Raw genomic sequence first — 19,402 nt, forward strand, 5'->3', positions numbered from 1 at the left:
ACCTTACCAGGAGTGGCCAGCCGGCCTAAATTATCTTAAGAGTGCAGCGATGACTCATCCAAGAGGTCACAAAAGACCCCAGAAAAACAGCCAAAGAACTGCAGGCCTCACTGGCCTCAGTTAAGGTCAGTGTTCATGACTCCACCATAAGAAAGATACTGGGCAAAAACGGCCTGCATGGCAGAGTTCCAAGACGAAAACCACTGCTGAGCAAAAGGTTCATAAAGGTTCGTCTCAGTTTTGGCAGAAAACATCTTGATGATCCACAAGACTTTTGGGAAAATACCGTGTGGAATGACAAGACAAAAGCTGAACTTTTTGAAAGGTGTCTCTCCATTGCATCTGGCATAAAAATGACAGCATTTCAGAAAAGGAACATCGTACCATCAGTAAAATATGGTGGTGGTAGTGTGATGGTCTTGGGACTGTTTTGCTGCCTCAGAACCTGGAAGACTTGCTGTGGTAAATGGAACCATGAATTCTGCCGTCTTCCAAAACATCCTGAAGGAGAATGTCCGGCCATCTGTTTGCGACCTCAAGCTGAAGAGCACTTGGTTTCTGCAGCAAACCAATGATCCAAAACACACCAGTAAGTCAAGTACACCTCTGAATGGCTTAAGAAAAACAAAATGAAGTGAGTGGCCTAGTCAAAGTCATGACCTTAAAAAGGAGGTTCATGCTTGAAAACCCACTAATGTGGCTGAATTACAACAATTCCACAAAGATGAGTGGGCCGAAATTCCTCCAAACTGCTGTAAAAGAGTCATTACCAGTTATACCAAACGCTTGATTGGAGTTGTTGCTGCTGAGCGTGGCCCAACCAGTTATTAGGTTTAGGTGGCATTCACTTCTTCACACAGGGCCATGTAGGTTTGTTATCTTTAGTTCATCTTTGTCTAATAAGTACATTTGTTTTATCTGACACATTTACGAATGACACACATACAAAAAATAGGAAATCACAAACTGGGCAAACACTTTTTCAGACCACTGTAAAAGTGCACACAAAGAAAAACAAGTCATTTCGCAAAAACAACAATGCATGTGTGAAGTCCTCTTAAGAACTTAGAGGCTCACATGCAGGAAAACAAGGGGTTACCCAAACCACAAACTGGAATTTCTGTTGGTTTTTCTAAGTTAAGCATGAGTTTTTGGAGTATAGCTTCAGTGAGCTTTAATGTGTGATAGAACCGCAGATGATCGTGATATCACAGTCGGCTGTGGTTGCTGACAGTGAACTCTGGAAAGGTGAAAGAAGGACAAGGAAGTTGTGTGACAAGACGTTCAGTCACCCCCTTTATTTCCTGGGTCGACAACCCTCATCACTTCCATGCGATTGTCTTAAAGAGGATGTTATGTGTTCAGAGCTGCTCTGCACTTTCTCAACCACAGCTCTATCACTTCAAACGCCTCTGAACTGCTTGTTTACAAGCTGCAGACCATTGATTGTACAGAAAACAGTTTGCATTCTAGAGTACAGTACATATATAACACACAGGAACTGTGGCCATCGCTTTCACTTTCTCTGCTCAAGGCTGTCATCTAGTGGCACCATGTTCAGTCAGTGTGAGAAGGAAAATACACAGGATGTGCTGTATCCTTGATTGCAAAATAATGGCGTATCTTTAATCACACGATGTTATCCTCCCGCCTTCCTTCCTCTGGTTTTTTGGGGTTTTTTGTGCTTTTTTTCTGAGCATGGTTTGAGTTTCACACAGCTGTGTGAGATGGGACTGGTGGTGATTTGTAGCACTATAATGGCTCTTCCTCTGCTGTGCTTCTCCTCCCAGACATTAAGATGACAGTTCTCACCTTACCTTGATGATTACCTACAAGAGCAAAGCCTGGTTTCACGGTGTGGATGAGGGCACCAAGCTGACCTGAGGGTGGGTGATGCAAAGCGAGAAAGGGTGGAGGACTTGCAGGTGTTCAAACTCCCCTGGCTATGGACAGGTGCACAGCACCTGCACCACATATGTTAGTGTGTGTGTGTGCATGTCTGTTAGCTTGGGCAATCCTGTACACCAGCTGTGCACTATGAAGTTTCTCGCCTTCACACATTCATCACCCCTTCCATCTGAAGCGCACACACCCACACAGGATTTACATACATACTGAAGCCCTCATGCATCAGGTGCTCCACACATTTCTGTGAAAAAAGGCCAACGTGTTAGCTCGTGTCATGGGTCAGTAGGTGTATAATCACTTGCTATCTGTCACTAGCAAACAAAGGCGTGACACATCTTCAAGTCAGATCTGATGAGGACATCATGAGACAATACTGTGACCTCTGACCAGGGATCAGGAGGAATGGGAAGACGTTGAAACAACGAGGGAACAAAGTGAAAAGAACAAAGCTAACAAAATTAAGCCCTCCAGCCACACTTTAGATGTCTCTTATTAACATTTTAGAACGCATTTGCTCAGTGGATTAAAAAAAAATGGGTAAAAAGGAAATGTCATTGTTATGTGCTGGACACTTCCTGCTTCAGCGGGAAATCTATGCAAGAGCTACCAGTCCTTAACTGCAAACCCCTCTGAAACGTTATGCTGCAACTTACAGTGTTACCTGACGTGCATTTCTCTATAATTGTGACTGGTCTGTTTAGCACCATCCTGTGCATTTCTGGCTACTTTTTCGTTGCAGTTTTTGAATTTATCAGTGAGAGAATAAAATAATTGTCTAAATAAAAGGAATCCTTTTGATAGCATCAACACAAGGACTCACAAATGTCAGCAAATTCCTATTGGAGAGCAACCCACATGGTAATTAACACATAAAGCACCCGCACAACCATGAATGCGAGCAAAAATGTGGGCCACTTACACAGATTATGTTGTAGGCTCTACAAAGATTCAAGTCTTACACTGTGGTACAGTACAACAAAACATTTTGTTTATGAGTTAATTCATATTTTTTAGACAGACAACTGAAACTAGTGTATTTTATTGGGTCACAAATAGAATCTGCCATTTCATGTAGTCATCTTGCTGTGGCCACGAGTTTGACTGAAATGTCTCATTTTTACTGTGTCCCACTTAGGGGCTGCAAAGGCATCGGATTTTAATTCCACAATCAATGACATTATTGCCATGCATACAAAAGAAAATCCCAATAATAATAGTGATAGCAATAATGAGTCAAATAACTTTAACTTTAAAAAATAACTTTTTTTAGTTCCAGTTGCATTCACCTTCTCCTTTGGATTCAAAATTTGCTCTCTAAGTTGTTATTGTGTGGAGAACCTGGGAGCCAGTTTGTTCTGATGCTAATAATTAGGTTTAAGTCATCGATTGTATGCAAGTGTCCTAAGTGTGCCGTTTGTTGTCACTGATTCAGCAGGCTGAAGGTCACTTTCAGACTGAAGGGAGTTTAATCAGGAGTCATTGTTCCAAAACAGTGGACCTCCCCTCCTTCGGTGGGTTCCCCTCTGAGAAACAAAAGAGAGGAGGAAAGGGGCAGAGGTGACCAAATGAGGAGCTGAAGAGAAGAACTGCTACAGGTCAAAAGGGAGGGATAAAAGATTTAGTATAGAGAGATGAATGAAGCAGGAAGAGAACCATTGCTTAAAACCCCATTAAATAATATGTAAATCACCAAAAACAGAGAAAGTAAAGAAGGAGGCATCTCTGTAATTATCAATCCAACCAGTGTTTGGAGTATGATTATATTTACAAGTTAGGTCTCGAATCATTTTATTATCACAGACCGACATCAGGAAACTGCTCTGCTGCAGTTAGCATCCAACATAAAACAAAACCAGATCTCGCAAGTACACACATGTATAAACATGGGCACAAACAGAATTTCCTCAGCGTCTGGACAGCATTACGTGGTGTGTAGAGAGGAACCCCCCCTACATACCCTCCCTCTCTCTCCCTAATTATAGTCTGCATCACTGGAGACTGAGGGCTCCTGAGAACTTGTTTTATCACTGTATTATGGAAGCACACACAGTAATAGACAGCATGTGCATTAAAACTACCATCTCCAACTAACAGTGTTCTTCTGTTGTGGTGAACATGGGAAGGAAAATACCAAGAGCGAGAGGGCAGAAGTGAAAAGTAAGGAAAGCCGAGGTCTCTGTCTTGTGGAATAATTTGATTTCGCTTGATGATGATGGACAACAAAAGGCCGCTGTGGGAACTGTAAACAACACGCACCGCAAACGATGGTGAGCCGGGTATCATGTGATGGTGCCAGGAACTCTCCCTGTGAAGCAGGGCGAAGGGGAAGTGTGGTGGAAAGGCAGAGGCCCAACTGATAAACAGAGCAAAGGGGTAATGTACATGGGGGCCTGCTACGTCGCTCTCAGGAGATGAATAATGAGCCAGGCTGCATGTAAACTGTGGTCAGAAAACAACAAAAGCTGCTGACTAACTGTAGTGGTGGAGAAGTGGGGACGCCCTGTGATTTGGGCTCTTGCCTGCACAGGGAGGCCACCTAAACATGCTCCCTTACTCTGAGCCAAAGCAGAACCGTGGATATAAATGTCCATTCTGTTTTGTTCAATATGTGAGTTAAAGTCGGTTAAACTGACAGAGCAAATGTAAAGATGAGGACAGAATTATTAGCACCCCTATGAAATTTAAATTTTTGGTTTAAGGATTTCCAAAGCGCTGTTAAACAGAGCAAGTCATTTTTAAGACAGGTTTTCCAAACATCCCAGTTTAATTTGGGATTCTTAGACACAGTGGTGGGTTGTGCTATGGCTCAGTGAAACGGTCAGTTTCTCAGGGGGCTAATAATGTTGATCCCGGTCAGTTTCGTTTGTTCTGAATTATTCTCTGAAATAATTGGGGAAAATCAGTATGTTTAGGAATGCTACGCTAAAAAAACACTTTTTTGATGAAAATTTTGACAGAAAATTTCAATTTTATAGGGCGGGTAATCATTTTGACCTCATCCGTATAAGGTGCACTCGCATCATATGGGGGTAAAATTATAGTAAATATGAAAAAATATACTCTTATCAATTTTACACATGAAGACCAGTTGCTAGGTAACGGAGAGAGTGAAAAAACTTTTGGAGTGATGCATGTGGTTATGGCAGAGCTGTGTTATGACAATGACATCAGCAATCTTATATTTGGTTTTTTAGTATCTGAGCATGTGACATACATAGACACTGGTGTCTTCCAGGTAGAAAGTTAAATAATGCACATTATGAACTTTGCACAACCTGCATTACGGAACCATGGATCCATGTTTTGGGAGTCTGGTCAATTCTAAATTACCACATTTTACAATTAACAGCTAAATTATAAATGTTATATTAGAAAATATTCGTTTTAGAGATGCACCGCAATTCAGAGTCTCAAAAGTACCACTCAGAAAGAACACGCACATTTTTGGTTTATTTGCAAAGAAATAAAAAACAAAGATTTTTTTAAAAATGGGATAACTTGTTTTTCTTTTGAGAGCACTGACAACAATGCACTGATTAAAAAGTTTCATCTTTTTTGATAAGACACTGAGGAAATTTGGTGATCTTCATCCCATTGATGCGTTCAGTCCCCGCTGACGTCAGATTTGTTGTTCTCCTTGGTGGACTTTTTGTTAAGTCCACAGAAGTACTTCTCTCTGAAGGCATTGTGACCCTGGTAGGCACTGAAGCGTGGATCTGACAGATGAGCCAGGCAATCAAATTCCTGGAAAGAGATGCAGAGGTTACTGTGCTGAACCTGCTTAACTTAAAAATCTACAAGTTTCCCACAGATATTAAAACAAATTATTCAGTTTACTAAAATATTCTTGCTGCTCCAACCAACATGACATCTTGCTAATAAAGTTTTCATTATGAATAACATATATTACATCTTGAAAACAAAGAAATGAAATAAACAAATAAATGAACAAAATCAGAAACACCTGAATAAAAGGCAGCTTTTATTTTTGCTTTGCTAAATTCCTACTGCAAATCAACACAGTACTCTCTCACAAGGTGTGCACATGTCTGGCATGTTTATAGAATAGGAAGGGTTATGCGTATATTAATAATACACACACAGGTGATGAAATAAAGGAAAAACCTAAGGAGATGTGGAAAACTCAACACACAGAGACGCCTCGTGGCACGCATAATAATGCTGAGCAGGTGTTCCAGGTTTCGTATGGATGGGAGAAGGGAAAGACTTAAATGCTTCTGGAAAATTGGATTTTTCTAAGGTACAGATGGCAAGCGTGCCAGTCTCAAAGGCTTCTCAGGTGGGCAGTGTTTTAACAGGAACAGTGACGAAAGTGGTATGTGGCTTTAGATCTACAGGAAAGAGTACATGGTGGCTAACAAATTATGGCTTTGTGATGCTTGTGCATTAATGACATTAGATATTATTGTGAAAAGAAAAGAAGCTGCACGTGGAAAAAGTGCTGACAGCCTGTGAGGCATCCTTAACCATACTGCTGAGTAGGGCTGCCACAAACGATTATTTTGATAGTCACCGATTATTTTTGCGATTAGTCGACGTAAAACGTACAGCTTGTCGCACCAGCATGCATCTGCTCTTATATAACTATCATTAGCTTACAGCTTTAAGTGTTTAGGGTATGTGCTAACTAAAAATAAAGACAAGATGATAGTTTATTAAATTTAATGAGATTTGCAGATTGTTTCGGTGAAGTTTAATAAACTCCTTGCTATCTAAAATATAACGGGACACCGGAGTATATTCTCAAACATCTCACACTTCTGATAATCAGTTGTCTGCTTGACGTTTATTTAGCCGTGTATAAACTATAACTTTAATCTCAGCCAAACCGATTTACTCAGGAACAAATAAAACACTAAAAAAAGGCCAAACAATAACATTTTTAAGTTATCTAAGTGACTTATATATGTTTAACCTGAGTAGCGAAAGACGGTGGTGGGTTTGAAAACGATTTGCCGGGAGTCCGGTGTTGTCACGGGCTCTAGTGAGCCTTGCCCCCGGCTAGCTATCGAGCTAGTGGGTAACAGACGTCTCAGAAAACGTCGGAGCGCTTTTGAAAATATGCGGTGTCTTGATAAACTGAGCAGATATTTGAGGTTTACACAGCTACATTCTCACCTGAAAATATGTTAAACGTTTATTTTGTGACCCAGAAAGAATAATAAGAGTAATATTAAAACTAACTAGCTGCCGCCATTGTTGAAAACTGAGCAGAGCCGCGCTATGAATTCTGGGACACTGCTTCTTCTTCTTCTTCGGAGTTTAACGGCAGCTGGCATCCTTGTACATGCAGTGCTGCCATCTTCTGTTTCAGTCCGTTATTACACTCTTAAATCCTACTACTTATTCCTGCGTCTTTTGTGATCTTACAAAGCTTCAAACGACGCGTCGACTATTAAATCAGTCGTCGACGATTTTGATAGTCGACGTAATCGTGACTAGTCGACTAATCATGGCAGCCTTACTGCTGAGGAGTGCATGCAATCATAAACAGCCCCGAAATGCTGCTCAACTCTGAAAATGAGGGGTTCTGTTACGCTACTGTAACATCAATCATCCCAAGTTTGTTTTGAGTGATCGTCTTTATCACATAAATGAAACATTTCCGTCCTGATTGCAGTGGTCTCCCCCTTGATGAGAATGTCCCCATCCATGCAGCAAAAGAGAGAGAGTACTGAATGTGGTTTAAGTATGAAAATAATGCATATCATATGCTGTGGCCTTTGCAGCCACCAAATCTCAACCCAACTCAACACCCGTAGGACACAACTCTCCACCACCATCATCAAAACACCAACTGAGGGAATAAGATTGGGAAAAATGGCTGCTCCCTCCAGTAGTGCTTCACAAGCACACAAGACCATTTATCTGTTACGCAGCTGAAAATCAGCTGTTGTGAATCTCAGTTTTACCTCCACTATTAAGGTAACTGCTAATCAAGGGTGGAGAAATAATGAGGTGAGTTGAGAAATGATGACTCCAATCCTGGGGCCTGTAATTTGTCAAAGACAAATTACAGGCAGCATCTTTGCCGATGCTGCCAAGCAACCTGGAAACATTTTTTTATTGCCATTCTGAGGAAAAGATTCAGGTTTAAAAGGTAAAAAGACTGACAACATAAGCACGACCCCAGAGTGATGAGGATAAAAAGACGTGACTACAAAATTGGCACAGAAGAAAACAGTGGTTCTTTACTCTTTCAGGTGGAGAGTTACATATACTGAATGTAAAATGAGGTGAATGACAAGCGGTTTTGGTAACCAAACAAATTTTCTAACACCTCATAAATAAGAAGAAGTGAGGTTTCTTTATGGAGCTTTACAGGAAACCTTCAAAACAATTAGGCCAACTCCTTCACTCTCAAAACCGGGAAGCTTTGGACACACGCATAGAAAAGCTTTTAAGTGTTGACACACATCAGGCTGCGAATCCTGACGAGCACGTGCAGATAGGTGCAGACAGAGGCCAATTTGAAAAAAAACCCTACAAAACAAAACCAAAAAACTCTACAAACCTGAGCTATAGATACCAGTCAGATAACCTCACACAACTGTGTCTCGGTGTGTGCGTGTCATACCGGGCGCTTTATGGGAGCAATTTGGGGTTTTGAAGCGGAATGGATGTCAGATCCAAAGATGGATTGTTTTCCATACAATGTGTGATTATGCCTTTTAGGGTTCCAGTATAAAAGAAATGAGCCAACCACAGCCAGATGGTGAGGATTTACCCGAGACAGACAGAGAGACACCATCACTTCCAGCAGGAGACATGTAAAAGAACACACATACGCACATACTACATCCGTGCTCATGACGCGTACGTTCATGACAAGAAAAAAAAAAAAACATGAAAAAACATTAAATGCATGAAGGAACAGGCAGGCGAACACATGTTCTCATTTTACTAGAAGAAAAAGAAGTTATATCAGTTTATGTGTGTTTCATGCACACACATAAACAAATTCTGCAGCACGCACACAAATTTGGTCTGCTGTGCAGATATGAGGTCATTTGTAATGATGCAACCACAATAGATAACCTAAAAACAATATATTTAGCTAGTTGTGATGAAAATGTGCACTTGGATTCATCTGGACAGTAACTGGATGAATGACATCACCTGAAGCAAACAGCTAACAGAATGAAAAATAATGACAAATGCCATCTTTTTAATTCTTCTAATCAGCATCCAACGCAGCCTGATTTACTGCATTTGCTATCATGTTACGACAAACAACATGTCCTCGTACTGGCACTGGAACATATTTTCCTTCTCTGTAAATTAGGCAACTGATTCATTTTGTTTCATCTCTTACACAAACGCCCACATGGACACACCTCTGGTTCTTTGATCTTTTCCATGGTGATCAGACGCCGTGACGTGTGGCTTGAGAGTGTCTGCTCACAGTTGCTGATGAGCTGGAGACATGGATGAAGAGGAACCATCTCCTCACAGTACCTGGAAAGAGGCCCCACAAACACACAGACACACACACACACATGCTACAGATCAGTTTAAATGAGGAGGAAACAAAGAGACAGAAATATAAAGCTAAACCAATATCCATCATCTGACTCTAATAAATTTTGATTGTACGCATCTAAAAGTCTGAATGAGAGGAAGTGTAAGTCCCTTGTGATAACAATGCGCTACAGATTTCATCTGGAGGCCATTAAAAGGCTGCCAGGACACAGAGTAATTCTGTCAAGATTACTACCTAACTTTTGCCAGCTCTTTGTTTTCTTTTTTTCAGCCCGCTCTAATGTCTTTCTTTGCTCTGCGTGTGCTTCTTTCTGTTTCTCAAATAAACACGAAACATTCAAGCTGTTCGGTGCGACCACGGCCGGCGAGGCTAAGGTACCTCGTTTTGTGTGAAGATGAAGGTGGAAAAAGTGAATGTGACCTGTCGGGTTGGCTGCTGGCTCTGTCATCGCCAGCCAGGCCGGGTTAGGGCGTATTAACGGCAGCTGATGTATGTGTTTGCATATTTGTGTCAGTAGCACTTTCTCCGAACTACCGTCACGCCAGCAACAGTCCCGACTCAGTCTGATTTGTGCATGACTGTTTGCCTTGTTGCTATGGCGGCAGTTGGGACTCTGGGGTAATGGGATGTTTGGTTGTCATGGTGACTAGGCGGTGATGCAGCCAGGCAGCAATTGTGAGCTGCCAATCAGGTGCTCAGTATTTCTACCGCACAAATGAACTGCATCATGACAAGGATGAGTTTTTTGTTTTTCCATCACTATTTCTCTTATAAATTGTAATTACAACATACCATGTTACTAACAGCCTATTTTATTTAACGACTTGTTTCCTTTAAATGACTTATTCTTAATTATTGACCATTAAACTCAGATTCAAAAGATGAGATGGCTTTGATCTCCTGCCCTAGCTCTTTTTTTCCCCTTTTACATCAATTTTTTTAACTCTTATCATGGACGTTTTTGTGTGTTTGACATTCTTGTTTTGTCTGCACAGGTATTTAAGATTCACAGTAAGACTGGTTCGAGACTTATCAACATTAAGATTTCCCACATTTCTAATGGGAAACTGTAATAAATTAGTAAATAAACAAAAAGATTATTTAAAAAAAATCAATAGATTTAAACAGTATCACAATTTGGCTCACGCACTATAAAGAGCACCACAGAGTGAACAAATGGACAGTCCAAACACAGTCTGTATATAAATAATAGCTGTAGACTTCCGGGTCCGGGCCAGATTTACTAACACTCCACCAGCACGAACAAAAAAAGAAGAGAAGAAAAAGTAGTGTTGGTATTTATAAAGACAAAATTGCATTTAAATGGTGGAAACTCAGATTTTTGTGACGGACCCTGTTGCACCAAGTGCGCAAACTTATTTACTAATGTTTGCAAAACAGAATTTATTACTAATTATAACAGAAAAAAACACGTCTCATTATTTGCGCTTGATTTTGAAATGAACCGACCGTGCCTGTGCTTAGAAAACAGCACAACTTCTGTAAATCAACCAGAAAACTAACCACACCTATGAGAGCTATATGGAGTTTGCACTGACACATTTTTTTGCCCCGTTTCAGTGCTGCACCCTTAATCTATCACCAAGAATGAGTTTATGGTCTGAGTTGCTAGTTGCAAGTCTTTCTTATTTACAGACTGATGTTCACGTTGCCAATAGACAGGTCACAGGTCAGTCACAGCTTCTGGGTATGAAAAGCTAAGCCGGAAGTGCCTTAAACCATTTTACCACATCCTGATCCAAAACCCCAAGAAAAAAGTTCATCTCAAAGCTTCAAAACAAAGCAACAGTTTACATCATGGCAGCTATGGCCATTTTAACTAGTGTCGCCCATTTAGAGTCAAGCAACCTTGAGATTGACAAGTCACCACCATTTGTTTCTCAGTCGATCCCAAGCACTCGTCACAAACAAATAGGTGACATGACGCTGATTACAGGTATCGCTTCCGAGTGTCTACTTTACTGTAACTGGCAGAGAAGACTTGCTGTTTAAGTTCAACAGTTTAACTAAAAATTACAACCGTACTGTTGTATCACACTGCTTTCATAATGTAGAAGCATGCAAAAGCTTAATTATTGCTACACGATTTCTCCGGAAACTTAAACTCAACTAAGAAATTACAATCTGAAAATGTCACCACTACTGATTTATTCATCCAATATTACTTCTGACTATGCAGCTGATTCATATCTTTACTTCCCTTATTTATGTTGTAATTAGCTCACTTTATGGCTTTGATGATGGATAACACATCATCCGTCTCGATACTTTTTCTTCATTTATTTTTCGAGGGCAGAAAAGGAAGAGAGTTTAAGCGGTCTGACCTGTTCTAGGCTCTGTCTTTTGCTGACAGGACTCTGTGTCCCCTGTCATCACACGCACACAGCCCCCCATTTTCACGAGGCAGACGGACACACACACAGTCCCCACTGTTTCTATCACAGCCACTGCCGCAGATACACACACGCATGTATGTGGGGGTATTGGAAACCTGATATCTCCCCTGTAGAGCCCCAGATTAGACCCAGGAGACAGGCTGCGTCTGGGTTTATACACACAGACACACATATCCAACAACACAAACACACACACTCGCAGATCAGCCTGCACACCATAGAGACATAGTTCATACATGTGACTTGCCTGGCCTCAGATGTTTATTTTGGCACGGCGCTCTGACAGGCATCGGGTCAAGCACCGATGAGATGAGTAGCAAAGACGAATGTGTGAACATGGTGACACAAACGTGTGCACGTGCTCGTACACGGGACCACACACACATTCGTGCATATGTTTCGATGCGTGCAGAAACACAAAGCGGCTAAATGGATAAAAGTCAAAGGGTTGCAAACTGATGTCTCTCAGTCACAAGGATACAATAATAGCCCGGTGACTGGATCCGTGATTATCCCATCTGCTTCCTGGTCTTTTAATGAGTGACCAGAAAGAGTTTGAGCCCCGTGGCGCTTTTCCTCGCCTAACGTCCGTTTCTGCCTTAGTTTGTTGTGGTTCATACCTTCACAAATGAACACCTGCACTGAGAGTCAGCACTTCGCTTTCTGCAAACGCACAGAACCTTTAACAATATGCAACTTTGTCTCTGATGAGCCGTCTTAGGCAGCATATAAAGCGCACACTGCTGTCAGTTGTGGTTTGCCGTGGCCCAGCTGTATGGGCAAGAAAGCCTCGGCACACCTGAACATTACTGTAATCCACGCAGGTGGTTAGACACGGGAATCAGAATAAAGGGAAATACCCTAAGATAGCAGAAGGTCCTTTGTGTGTGTACAAGTCCAGTAAAACACTGCCGTCTGTCTCTCAGGTTCACTTTTCCCTTAATGAAATAACAAAGCCAGTTTTAATTAGAGGCAGTAATCAGTCATTTTTATAAAATGTAATAGTGTCTGCTATGTATTCCCTCTTTGCTTCATATTGTTTGGTTATTTGGGTAATTAATTAGGCCAAAAACAAATTTAAACCTTGTCAGTTGTGCTTACAACAGGCCAGCATTGTGCACTTCTGGTTTATGGTGTAAGCCTGCCCCCTATTGTACAGATCATTATTTAAAGAAAGGCAGCTTTTAAGACAAGACTATTTCCAAACTGAGATAATGAGGTTTGAGCTTAAAATCTGGAGTCCGAATTCAAAACTGTTGGTAATCAACAATAACTAAACATGCAGTTGCCATCTTATCTTGGCAGTGACGCACCAGCTCACCTTACACAGCCTGGGTGTTTCCTTATAACTTGTTATAGTACAAGATTATTGCAGTGAATCCTGAAATCCTAACTCGGTGTTCTTTACAGCAGTGAAAAGGGGAATAAAGGAAAAAGAAATTACTAATGTTGTAAATAAGTGTAATTACAAAGCATCCACTGACTGTAATGATACTGATATGAAGATTGCTAAGAAGGTTATAAAAGCATCTCAGAGCCACATAAAAGTCCACACAATATGAAAATAGTTTAAATTGTGTCGCTTTAAAAAACTGAGGATAGACACCACTTCAAAGATTACAGGCTTGTTTTTAAACTCCCACAATTCTCCAAGCTTCTAGAAAAACTGTTCAATAACCGATTCGACAAATTCTTAGATACATTTAAATTACTCCCCGACGGTCAATATGGATTCAGATTAACATCACCATCATTAACTGAATCAGTCGCAGAGATTACAGATGCTGTAGTTTAGAAACGGTATGCAAATGGATACAAATATTTTTTGTTGTGGGAGAAAGTAAAGGAGCTGCTGAACTGAAGTAACGTGCCAGCGTGACTCAGTTTAAGTCAAAGAGGTACAAAAATATGGTTTTTACAAGGTATAGCGAGAAGTTAGGGCTTTGACCCACTATTTACACACTTTGTGTTTGCACATGTGTATGGATATGTATATATGTCAATCAAAATGCACATAACAAGTTGTAAGGACATATTCATGACAGGATAGGGCATAAACAAGAAGCAAAAATGATGCTTATTAGTTAGTTATTACTATTTCAAAAAAATATTAGCTTGTCGATGCCCTCAGGTGACACTGCATTAAAAACATTATGTGTAAACACAGTCAGCTGTGCCATCCATAAATGCAGGTTAAAGCTCTATCATGCAAAGAAGCAAAAATATGTGAAAATGACCCAGAAACACTGCTGTATATTATATTTGCTTTGAATGCATTGAAAAAGCAGAAGCCTTCAGCTCGCCTCTTATTCAGAAATTGGCATCAGATGTCTTCCTGACGCCACCCCAAAATGCTAACAATAACAAAGTTCTACAAATTTAAGTACTGACAAGTTAACTGGTAAGTTACCTCCAACACTGAACAGATTTATCATCACTCTGAAAATGTTTATGACTAGGTGATGATGCCAAGTCTGTTTACTCACTCTGGTCTGTAGACAGGCAGCCAGTAGACGAGCCTCCCTCCCATGACCAGGTGGTGGGCAGAGAAGTTTAACAGATCTGTGAAGATGTCACTCAGGTGATATGCCTGTGAGACTGGGACGTGAGACTCTTCAAAACTGTGCAGAAGATTGAAATGAAATACAACATTTAGAACAGAGCAGTGATGGCAAAACTCGGTGGTTTTATTTGCCGTTTCATGTACTAGTTTCCTCAGCACTAAACATTGGACTAATTCCCCAGTTATTTATATATATCGATTGATAGATAGATCAATAGATCGATAGATAGATAGATAGATGTTGGTATAATATGTGATGAACTTACACCCCTTCAGCGGGTTTAGCAATGTCTTTGTGGGAGCCTGTTCTCCTCGTCGCTTCCCGGATACCGTATGGAGCTAACAAGAAAAGTCACACAGTGAGTATCAAAAAAATAAAACAAGAAGAGTTTTCTTCCTGTTTAAGAAGAATACACAGAGAATAGATGTAGCTGAGGAACATGCTAGCTGCAGTACTGCTACTCAAATTCTAAAGAAACATCAAAAATCTTGCAGTGTCTGTAGGCTGAAGAGCCACACAAAACATAAAAAGACGATCCATGAAACTGGCAGAAATAATGTGTTCAATAGACACTAATGAGCAGCACATAATTTTCAAATTACAGTGTGAACCATAGCTAAAGCTTTTCACTCACTGTCAGAATCCTGATAATTGCATATTTTCAGAACATTTTTTATTTATTTGTAACAGCTCAAAGAAACAATCAAATCTAAAGAATAACAGAGATATTTAATGAAAGGAGATGTTAAATCCTTTGTGGTCTGGTTAGGGTGAACTAAAGGACCTACGGTCAGTAATGATAGCATCAAACAGAGCAGCATCCCTCCACACAGGCTTGGAGGCATCAGACACCATCACGTCCACGTACATCTTCTGTGTCCCGTACTGCCGCAGGTTGGCTCTGATGTTCTCGTCGGGCCCTCGCCACTTTTGGTTTTTACGGCTTGACCGACCTAAAAGACAAAAGGCACCAACAGCAAATCTGAACAGGGGATTGATCTGATTCAAATATAAAAACAGCATAAAATAAAACTGCAATCCTTAACCTGTAAGACTACAGCTGCTGCAGCGTGTAATCTCTAATGAGCAGAGCTTACCTTTCCCGTGAATAGTGTTGTAATCAATGTCAGTTCCACATACATAAGCTCCAAAATGAGAACACGCAACCAGCAGGCTCCCTAAAACACATTGACTCACATTAAAGAAAGTATTTATTTTGCTGTCTATAGCTGTCTGCGGGGGGAAGCAACGACAGGATTAACTTACCTGTGCCTACAAATGGGTCAAAAACCAGGTCATCCTGTTTGACCCTGGCATGGTTGGCCATGATGAATGAGAGGCCAGCGTCCATGCTGGTGTTTCCTATGAAGTGTCTGTTCTTCACACTGTGGGAGCGAATCAGATCACGCTGACCGTCTGCTATCTGTAAAATGGAAGAGTTCAGCTGTAGATCGTTCCACATTCATTTAATGTACACAAGTAGAAAAATGCATCTTACCCATCTGCCGAAGTAGATGTAGATGGGATGCTCGGGGATATTGTTGGGGTCTGTGCCGTAATCTTCTAATAAGCAGAAGATGTGCTGGGGATTCTTAAGGCTTACTGTCCCCTCAAAGGGAAGATACTCCAAGGCCTGTTGAGATTGCATTTTACTATTATTATTATTTTATGTGCATATTTATATGTTTTTACATGCACTCGCACATCTAAATACTTACATCGATCCTTTTGATTCTGTCTGTAAACAGCAAAGTTTTGTTGAATGTGTAGACGTTTATCCTGTATGTGGAGTCTTTGTGCATGAATGGACTCTGCAGGGAATGAAGAGCACAAACAGAAATGAAACGTGTCATTGTGCAACGTAAACATTTGAAATTAAATTTTATACACTTGCAGAAATCTGTCTTTCCAGCAGAACAGTATGATACAAACTCTAAACAACAAACCATGATGTCTGAGGGGAAGTTCAGAAGGGATGTTCTGAGTTCACTGTGTGTTTGCCCGTGGCCCCACAGTTCAAAAGCAGACCTAGAAGGACAACCCAACATGAACTAAAGCCACATCTCAACCAGTTTTGAATCTGTGCAGCATGCAGTTATTCCATCAGCAGAGATGTGACTCTATCACCTTCCTAACTGCAAAGCTTAAACACTTACTTTGCACACACAGATCTGGCCATGATGCTGCGGACATCTTCCTCAGACAAACCATCCAGGCACCAGAAAGGAGACTACGGAGAAGAGGAGAGATGTGGAGTGACTGCAGGGAAATGTGGGATCTACTAACGAGAAACATCACCATTCTGCTACCAGTCATCAGTGTCTTAGATTAGAATAGAGAGTCAGATTAGAATAAGCCCGTCAACATGCAAACCTTTTCTCTGAAGTTTTCACAGGGACGAAATGGTTTCCCTCTGAGAGCCAGCAGAGCTTTTATTTCCTGGATAAGACGGCATATAAAGCATGAATACTAATGTTATACAGAAAAGAAGAATCACATATGAAATATGGCAGATAAAATGCACTCACACACGGAAAACTAAAAAAAATTAAATGATTACAAACTGGTTCTATGTGATGTAGGCATAAAATAGTGCCAAAAAAACAACGCAATATGCTCTATCAGCCAGACCATTTCTCAAGTTTCATGTATTGCTGTGATCAAATTATAGACATCTCGTCTCCAAAAGAAGGTTACTTTTTTGGGGGGGCGGTTACACTTTGAATGAGCCCATAACAAACCAAGAGTCAGAGGAGACTCCAGTCTGCAAATTACCGCTTTTTACACGAAGAAGTTAATCACTCTGAACCAAAGAGAAACCGAAAATATCTCGTGCTTGTTACCGGTAACCTGAAGTCCAGATTATCCTGAGCAAGATGCAATAAATACTGGAGGCATGATCGACTACTGAAGGCAGCCATTGTTGTCGCAGTTTAAAAATACGTCCGGCTTGAAACCGAACTCTGACACAAAGTACCGCTTGGGGACTGTATTTCTATAAATGGCAGAAAAAATAGGTACTGTGTTTCATTTAGCTATGATACGCTTAAGTTTTGTACTGCCGCTTGTGTATGATAATGCTAACATTATCATACATAAGCATAGGTGAATACTTCGTTTTTAATGTTATTTTGCAACCTTTTTTTGCTTTAAAAAACTCCTTATCACTTTTTTCATAAATCTGTGTGTATGTGTCTTTTTAATGTCACATGTAAGCAAATTTTTGTCATCAGTACACATCGGTATGCTTTACTATTCTGGTCATACATGTGTGGATAAAGTCTGTAATCTGCTTTACATCAGAGCCGTCTTGTAAGCCCGCCCCTCCTACTGATTGGCTGTCCGGGTTGTCTCTGCCGTATCACTGGCTGAAGTTGATGTTCATCACAGTGGTTTTGTCTGGTGACAAAAAGGCATCCACCCGCACTCTTGCCTCTGTCAGCACTGCTGCAGTGTTGTTAAGTTGTGTTATTTAGTAACAGTGTAACCAGGACTCTTGCTCTTTGGTCGCAATGAAGCGTAACTGCAGGTGAAGGGAGTATCAGGTCAGTGTGTCACTATTTATACTCACTACGAGATTCTGAGGACTGAAAACTTCCAGGTTACTTTACAAAGCTAGATGTTTCACTCCTTGTTGTTTTGATAATGAGATTATATTAACTGTGGGAAATAAGCAATTTCGTCTTAATGAGCTGTCAGTTGAATTTACGATTTAGATTGCGGCTGCCAGTCACACCTGATGTGCCATAATACCAGAGTCATACACACAGCTGGATCACAAGAACAGTTGTGTGAAAAATAAGTAGGTGAGACTTAAAGAATTTTGGAAACAATAAAGTAACATGAAAAACATTAAGTTGCTATGTTTCTCTGTCGAGAAATGATTGGATATTTAAATTTGTCTTGAACAGAGTCAAACATGGGAACAAACAGCCAGAGCGCCACCATGGAAACAGAGGAGAACGCCCAAACTCCTGCGGCGTGCATCGTTTCTGTGAAAGGCTTGAAGGAAAACTGGCAGAAGTGGTCCAGCGAACACCAGGAGTACCAGAAGCACAATCCCTTCAGTCACAACACCAGACCGAGCGTGGTGGTCCCTCCGAGGGGAGGGGATGAGTATGGGAAACCCCTGCAGGGTTCCCTGACAGAGCAACGTGGGAAGGACGCTCACACACACATCAGCAGAGAGGTTCAGGAGCTGTGTGAGGTCATAAGGAGCATTGGGGAGTCGGGCGGCAGCGATGGGAAAGTGATTACTGTAAGATTTGGAAAGCTGTTTGAGCATTATGTGACTATCTCGAATAAATTGGTTGGGATTCTTCTGCGAGCGAGGAAACAGAGACTGGTTGACTTCGAGGGGGAGATGCTGTGGCAGGGGAAGGATGATCACGTAGTTATCACTTTGTTGCAGTGACCAGAAATGTTGATTAGATGCCTTGATTCACTGTGCGTGCAGTACACGCAGGTACACGGGCACTTAATGTGGCAGCTTTAGTAGACAAGAACACGGGGAAACCACTAAATGTCAGTCAAAATGAGAAAAGGTAAATGTTCAAACCTGAGCATTTTTTTCCCTCCAGCAGCTTGTTGACGAGGTGAAAGTGGAGCACTGAGCAGCTGAGATGACATCAGATTTGCTAATGAGACTGAACCGAAGCCAAAGAGAACATGAGGCTGCCTGTGACAGACATAATGGTGCTATAGGATGAACTTGACCCGACTTGGCCTGACTGCTTCAACGTGTATTTATTTTAAGTGTGCTTTGCAATGACACAATATTGCTACAGTTCCAAATTTAAAACTAATAGTGCAGCTTTAAAGCAATAAGAACCATATCATAAGGAACTATAGATTGAGTACCAGCTCTTATTGAAAGTAAAGTAATAATATATATATATATTTTTTTTTTTTTAAACATACAGCATTAATAGATTAACACTGTCTCCTAATTGTATCATAATAAAGACAAGAGTGTGTTAAAGTGTTACTGCAGGTGAGTTAAGAGTGAA

General features: G+C 40.9%; 2 protein-coding genes and 1 long non-coding RNA gene across 7 annotated transcripts; 2 read left to right on the plus strand and 1 right to left on the minus strand.

Annotated features, from left to right (window-relative positions):
- Positions 1-462: 462 nt before the first annotated feature.
- Positions 463-2,426, plus strand: LOC112848111 (uncharacterized). Its single transcript, XR_003222053.1, has 2 exons — positions 463-589; positions 1,791-2,426. It is a non-coding gene; the product is annotated as an uncharacterized LOC112848111 (long non-coding RNA).
- A 2,912-nt stretch (positions 2,427-5,338) lies between these two features.
- trmt11 (tRNA methyltransferase 11 homolog) lies at positions 5,339-17,827 on the minus strand. Of its 3 annotated transcripts, none has more exons than XM_025911702.1 (13): positions 17,692-17,827; positions 16,767-16,832; positions 16,550-16,623; positions 16,340-16,421; positions 16,112-16,204; positions 15,892-16,026; positions 15,660-15,816; positions 15,491-15,571; positions 15,182-15,346; positions 14,659-14,731; positions 14,316-14,450; positions 9,267-9,387; positions 5,339-5,652 (listed from the first exon to the last, which is right to left on the minus strand). In XM_025911702.1, exons 3-13 carry the CDS (start codon positions 16,570-16,572, stop codon positions 5,512-5,514), a joined length of 1,206 nt encoding a protein of 401 aa, XP_025767487.1. In that variant the 5' UTR covers positions 16,573-16,623; positions 16,767-16,832; positions 17,692-17,827; the 3' UTR covers positions 5,339-5,511. The 3 variants fall into 3 exon arrangements, with proteins under 3 accessions (XP_025767487.1, XP_003443667.1, XP_013125833.1); XM_003443619.5 differs by lacking the exon at positions 17,692-17,827 and adding an exon at positions 17,237-17,378; XM_013270379.3 differs by lacking the exon at positions 17,692-17,827 and adding an exon at positions 17,169-17,228.
- Positions 17,800-19,161, plus strand: LOC102082530 (actin-binding Rho-activating protein). 3 transcript variants are annotated; one of them, XM_005450607.4, is made up of 4 exons: positions 17,800-17,938; positions 18,110-18,199; positions 18,305-18,651; positions 18,977-19,161. In XM_005450607.4, the coding sequence occupies exons 3-4, from the start codon at positions 18,313-18,315 to the stop codon at positions 19,004-19,006; spliced, it is 369 nt and encodes a 122-aa protein (XP_005450664.1). In that variant the 5' UTR covers positions 17,800-17,938; positions 18,110-18,199; positions 18,305-18,312; the 3' UTR covers positions 19,007-19,161. The 3 variants fall into 3 exon arrangements, with proteins under 3 accessions (XP_005450664.1, XP_025767488.1, XP_025767489.1); XM_025911703.1 differs by having other exon boundaries at positions 18,305-19,086; XM_025911704.1 differs by having other exon boundaries at positions 18,110-18,195; positions 18,305-19,086.
- The last annotated feature ends 241 nt before the right edge of the window (positions 19,162-19,402 follow it).

Source organism: Oreochromis niloticus, linkage group LG11 (assembly GCF_001858045.2).
Source record: "Oreochromis niloticus isolate F11D_XX linkage group LG11, O_niloticus_UMD_NMBU, whole genome shotgun sequence".
Lineage (NCBI taxonomy): Eukaryota > Metazoa > Chordata > Actinopteri > Cichliformes > Cichlidae > Oreochromis > Oreochromis niloticus.